Source organism: Pipra filicauda, unplaced genomic scaffold (assembly GCF_003945595.2).
Source record: "Pipra filicauda isolate LSUMZ 115617 unplaced genomic scaffold, ASM394559v2 scaffold100_size2392355_pilon, whole genome shotgun sequence".
NCBI lineage: Eukaryota > Metazoa > Chordata > Aves > Passeriformes > Pipridae > Pipra > Pipra filicauda.
This window is the reverse complement of record NW_024103441.1, coordinates 1553865-1559864: the sequence shown is the minus strand read 5'-3', so window position 1 is coordinate 1559864 and position 6000 is coordinate 1553865. Positions and strand designations below refer to the sequence as shown.

The following is a 6000-nucleotide window of genomic DNA, read 5'->3' as shown; positions in this document are numbered from 1 at the left end:
CCATCAAGGCATCAAACAGCAGGCAGCAGAGGGATGGGCATGGCCCTGCCACAGGCAGAGCCACTTCTTTCCTCTCAAGCTCTTAGAACAGCCCAAGCCACAGGATTTAAAATAATATCTGAAGAGCTCTGTGTTAAGCAGTCAATGCAGCAATGCTTCCTTTCCCTTTAACTGGATTTTGGTTCTTTTTTGCCACTGTCCCTTCCCTGAGAGGTGTGAGGATGGAGCAGAGCAGTGATCCCCAACAGGAAACCTCACAGAGTTAGTGGGAAGCTGCTCACACTTTGCACTGCCATCCCCAGCAGAACTGGTGATGGCACTGGAACAAGGCAGAAACGTCAAAGCCAGGCGGTTAAACTGCTCTCCTTTTAATCAGTTTTTACAGAATAATACATTAATAATCACGTTAAGAGACAAGATGGGGTTCCTGTATACAAGATTGTGCAAGCTCGTTAATTTAGATTTATAAAGGCTTTACCAAAGAGGAGAGGCAGTACAAAGCTTTTCAATAGAGGTAAAGCACAATTAAAAGGTACAGAACACACACTACTAACTTAGCAGAGGTTAATTCTCAAGTAGTACAGGCTCAACCACGTCCCCAGCTGTACCCACACACGAGCATCCTTCCCCCTCCGTCCCCACTGCCTTCCTGCTGCTCCAGCTCTCCCAGCACACCGTGACTCACTCATGCCAACACACAGCTCTGCCCCCTCTCCCACCCTCTTCACCCCTCCCCATTCCCATGGCAGTGAGTTCTCCAATTCTCTGAGAATTTGGCTTAACAGAACAAGAACGTTTTCAAGCAATACGAACCAACACTGTGCTCACCAGAGACTCACCCACAGGAAACAGCATCATGTTCGTGGCTTTTTTTCCTGAAATTTATGGCAGTTACATTCAGCATTTGGTAGTAAAAGGTCTTCAAAACAAAAACTTTTAAACTCAAATCCTTGGTAGGCCAGAGACATTCTGATTCTCCTTAAAGAGGATTTAAAAAGGCTTTAAAGAGAAATCTCAGGAGCACAAAGGAATCTCCTAGGGATGAAAACCCCAGCCCCTTCCTTCCCTCCTCTACTCAAAAAGGACACCAGCACCTCTGTAACATTCCCAGGCACAGACATGCCATCATTTCACGTGGCAGTTCCTCAGGACGTGCCAACAACCGGCACTGACAACAGCGACCGAGCCTGTCCCCAGCTGTGACCCGTTACCAACAACCTCTCCCCCCTCCCTCTCCCCAAAATGTCCCATTCCTCCTCCAGTGGCTGGAGAAGTTTAATTCACAGAAAGCACCGAGACTACAGCAACAGGCCCGTGGCTGGCTGGCACCTTTTGGCAGCAGTACTGGTACTTTTGGTCCTTTATGCACTGTCTTTTCACCTTCACTATTGCACACCAAACCTAACACCACCACTTCCTAGACATGGAATTCAGCATTTTAAAACAAAACATTACGGGACACCGGGGAAAACAGTAAAAGGACATTACAGGCAGGTTTTTAATTCTTTGGAAAGCCTAATTCTCTAACTACACCTATCAAGACTATATAAAGGACCTTCAGAGTAGGTTGGAAAAAAAAGAAGCAAAGGACCATCTTGCTACAAAAACTGTCAGCTCACCTGGGGCTCACTGAAACTTATTGGTTTTAAAATAACTAAATAACAATTAAAAAAAGACACCAGTTCTTTTAAATATTTTTTTATGCAGAGAAATAAAGTGATAAAAGCTGTGGAGAAAATGGTTCTTGCCCCTTCCATAAGGGAGAGCAAACCTGAAAGACGCAATGGGCCTGACCCAACCCTGTGTCCAGGTCAGCAAAGAGGCAACGTGCAGGGTGAACACCAGCTCCAGTGTCCTTGTGCCTTCTTTAAGGATCCTACAAATACTCTCCTCAACCAACACCCAAACTGCAAGAGAACTTTCACACTTCGGTCTTAATGTCTTGGATATTCAAGTAATAATTACATATTACAGGACACTTCAGTATAAATGGATTTATATTGCTTTTCGATATGATCTGGGCATATCTTCAAGGGCATGTTTGTGCTTTGCTGCTGAGTGTTATTGGTTAGGGCTGTGCTTGCAGTATTGAGTTACGTGTTCAGCACCAAAAACCCATCAAGGCTAAATAACCAGAATATTGCAGTGCTACACAGACTGAGTCACCACAGTAAGGCAGATCAGAAGAATTCTGTTTCAATTGAGTATTGCTCCTCCACACAGCTGAGTCTCTAACAGAGGAGAAAGACTATAAAAGAAAAAAGTTACCATCTCAGCTTCTCATCTGTGATTAGTTTGGCAAAACTGCTAAGACTGAGTTCTATCTGAGTCCAAGAAAGTAAGTTTCTTTAATTATGCCTTGACAAGTAGCACAGCCAAATCATGCACTCAATACTTTGCTCTAATTCCAATTAACCACATGATTTTCCCAAGTACTAGTTGCTTACAGGTTTTAATCATCAAAATGCACACACACAAAACCAACCAATAGTGTTTTGAAAAGACTGTGAGAAAGATTTTGTTTTCTTTACCACTCACAGACACCAAACCTTACCACATCCCTCTGTCAGAAGTGCAATGAACACTCTGGAAAGAGCAAGAAATAACACTGACATGAAAAAGTTCAATGCTCGATGTCCTTTTTCACTGCATTCAAGCTGAAAAAGGACAGCGAGTGCTTATAAAGAGCCAACACGCACTGGCCATGCCCCAGACCACTTCAGTCGTGAAAAACACACGTGGTGGTGTGCATAAAAACCTCTTTAACCTGGTAACTGTCAGTTTAAGGGAAAGGCGGGGTGAGAAATCTATAAAACACCCTGAACTGATGCCATGATATGTTTCATAAAGAACAGTGTTATATTATTTTAAAATATTTTATATGAACAGTAAAACTTGCACTGCTGCATAGCAGACAACACGAAGAACATTTAGTAAAAACATTCACTGAACCCCCTGGCATATGTATTTAATGTCACTAATCAAAATATATATTACAGCCCAAGGTTCTGTTAAGGATCTCTGTTTGGGGTTTGTACAGTATACACAATAGATCAGAAAAAATATTACAGTAAGGTATTTTATTTCTCCTTTTTTATATTAGACTTCTCTATTGCAACTTACAGTCGCTCTCCTCTATATACCCAAACCTCTGTAACACCCTAATGCCCTAGCCAAGAAGTGTTCAGCTAGCTAATAAGCCCTATTAAAAATTCCAGTTTTAGAAATTTCAGTAACCTTAATTACATTTTAATAAATAGTTCAGTTTGCCCTTTTTAAACCTTAGCCTTTCTAGGAAGTCCTTCCATCACCAAAACACGGTACGTCACAACCTGTTAGAGGTCAGAGAGGCTTTTGCTTTTTATTCGAAGGATAACGAGTCCAAAGAAACTTGCAATGCATTAAATATAGTTATATAATATTTACATTGTCCTCTCAGATTTTAAATTTAGGTGAAATATAATCGATAACTGATGTCAGCTACTACAAACTTTCAGTGTGGCTGGTGTTTTCTTAATAAAAGGTGTATTCAACTAGAAAGTTTACTGTGTGGCTGCCCTGATTCCTCTTGTTTCAGTTTTCTGTTAGAAATCAAATGAACTATTCACGTGAGGAAGAATTCAGCAAGAGGGGTGGTGGAGAAAGCATGAAATATTTTCTGCATGTTTTGAGATTCCAAAATACCTGAAAACTGTGGTCCCTTTTGCAGTGCCAGTATCTAGAGGGGAGAAAAACGCAACCGAAAGAGAAGAGGAAAATCTGTTAAATTAATTAGATTAGTAAAGGTGTGTTTTAAAATGCCTCAATTCTGTACAGTATTATACAAGGAAAGTCTTTTCTTCAGCTTTTGCAGCTGTTGTACATTCTCAGACGCTCCTCTCCTGCTCACAGTCTGCCCATGCATGTGCTGGGCGAGTTACTTGCGATCATCGATGGTTTTGATGAACTCCACGGCTGCCGTGAACTGCATCCACCAGTACGACTCCTCTCCAGACAAGCAGTTGGCATAGAAACTACTGATGTACTGCACAGTGGACAGCAGGCAAGGGGGGTTTGCCTGGGGTTGGAGAAGAGAGAGATACTCACAGTTTGTTTGCAAAGCTCGACATCAAACACTGCAAGATACAGAAAGAACCCCAATTCCCTCCGTGCAGTGATCCTGATACTGCACAGCAGGTAACAGTCTCCAGGGCAGGCACTGCTCATCCTGACCAGCCCCATCTCACACGCTCAGAAGACATCAGGCTTGATGAAAAGAGCCTTTTTCTCATCAAGGAAAAATGACTAGCAGGCCAAGAGAAAGAAGGGGAACACTGGCAGAATCTATGAAGGTCATCAGGACCTCAACACGTGTAAAGCCTGTTGTTTTGGTGTCTGACATGTGACAGACCATTCTCCACTCATGTCAAAAAGACCAGCAACACAAGTCAGTCCTAGTGTCGATCTTGGTCCTGAGAAGACAGCATGAAGCAGGCACAGATGACAGATGCTGGTGGACATATCTCACACAAACTCTGCACCCCAATTTCCTTGGTTCCAAATGCAAAGTTCGTTTGGATTCAAAAACGGTAACTGTGACCACACCTTTGATTCCCATTCCAACCTGCTGAATCAGATCTGGGCTTGAGCCTGGCATGCTCCCCATTACTCACAGGGATTATTTCTCCTCCTAAATGTGTTTGTTAATTACAAGAATTAGCTGGGGTTTGTGACCTCTGCCAAAGAACTCACCTTTATCAGGACAAAAACCAAAACAGGAACAAAATCATCTGCCCCAGGTACTGAATCCTCGTTGGCAAGGCTGAGCAGGTTCATGATGGTGGAGCACATCCTCAGGATACACTGCACCTTGTCCCGGGGGGTTTTGTAAGCACTTATCGTGCGGATCTCGGACTGTGCCGATGGCCACGGTGCCTCCCGGAGATACACCTGTGGAAAACCAACACACTGCCAGCTCTTGTCTGTCCAAGTTACTGCTGTGCACCACAGCACCAGAGACTCCCAGGCTCTGGAGAAAAGGGAAGCCTTAAGGCAAGAGGAGTTCAAAGAGAAAGAGGGCAGATGCAGGTTGGATATATGCAAGAAATTCCTCCCTGTGAGGGTGGGGAGGCCCTGGCACAGGTTGCCCAGAGAAGCTGTGGCTGCCCCATCCCTGGAAGTGTCCAAGGCCAGGTTGGACAGAGTTTGGAGCAACCTCGTCTAGTGGAAGGTGTCCCTGCCCATGACAAGGGGTAGAACAAGACGGGCTTTATGGTCTGTCCCTTCCCACCCAATCCATTCTGTGAGTCTGTGACTGAAATGGCTCCACTACACTCACAGTGGAGGTGGCTTCCTGAGGTGTCATTAAAAAAAAAAACAATAGAAGGAGCCAGTATTCTGTGTGCAACTCCCACAGTGAGCCCGTACTTCTCCATGACTTGCTCAGGACCCCGTTCCAGATGAAGGCAGAGCTGCAGGGTCTCTGTTCCTCACCAGTAGCTTTGTGACACTGTTTAGAGTCACACACTTTGAGTGCTGAACTGAGAGCCAGGCAGCTGCAGACATCCAGCCCTGACAGACTCCTTGAGCCTACCAACCTGCTTTTAGTTATCCTATTAGGCATGAGAAAAGCAAAAGTGCTGGGTAAATTCAGAGTCGCAAGGTTTTGTTAATTCTGGCTGGTTCAGAAAGTTTACTTGACAGCTGTAAACCACAGCCATGGCAGGGGAATCACAGCAGAAGCATAAAGGATTCAAATCTTCTCTTTTGAAGCAAATTATCAGAAAGTTACTGCATCTTAGTGCAGTGTACCATTGGTTCTTAAATCTTGGTATCAGGACAGAGGTGGTAAAATGAGGAAAAAACCTGAATTTAGAAGGATCAGTCAAGGGAAGACATTAAGGCACGGGTACAGTACGCTTTTCCTGCAGGATATCTCAGCTGTCACAGACAGAAAAGCACCACTTCTAAGTGTAAAACAGAACAATTCCCTCCCCATCCCAAACTTAATTAAAACCAAGC

General features: G+C 44.0%; 1 protein-coding gene across 3 annotated transcripts in view; it reads right to left on the bottom strand.

Annotated features, from left to right (window-relative positions):
- Positions 1-352: 352 nt before the first annotated feature.
- Positions 353-6000, bottom strand: part of GAPVD1 (GTPase activating protein and VPS9 domains 1) — a 29524-nt gene continuing 23876 nt past the window's right edge. For 2 of the 3 annotated variants that reach the window (XM_027741419.2, XM_027741418.2), the window contains exons 25-26: positions 4732-4929; positions 3759-4057 (exon numbers count right to left, since the gene is read on the bottom strand). In XM_027741419.2, coding sequence (XP_027597220.1) covers positions 3917-4057; positions 4732-4929 — 339 coding nt within the window. In that variant the 3' untranslated portion in view covers positions 3759-3916. Of the gene's footprint in view, positions 4058-4731; positions 4930-6000 lie in introns of all 3 variants that reach the window. The other variant, XM_027741413.2, reaches the window with a different exon arrangement.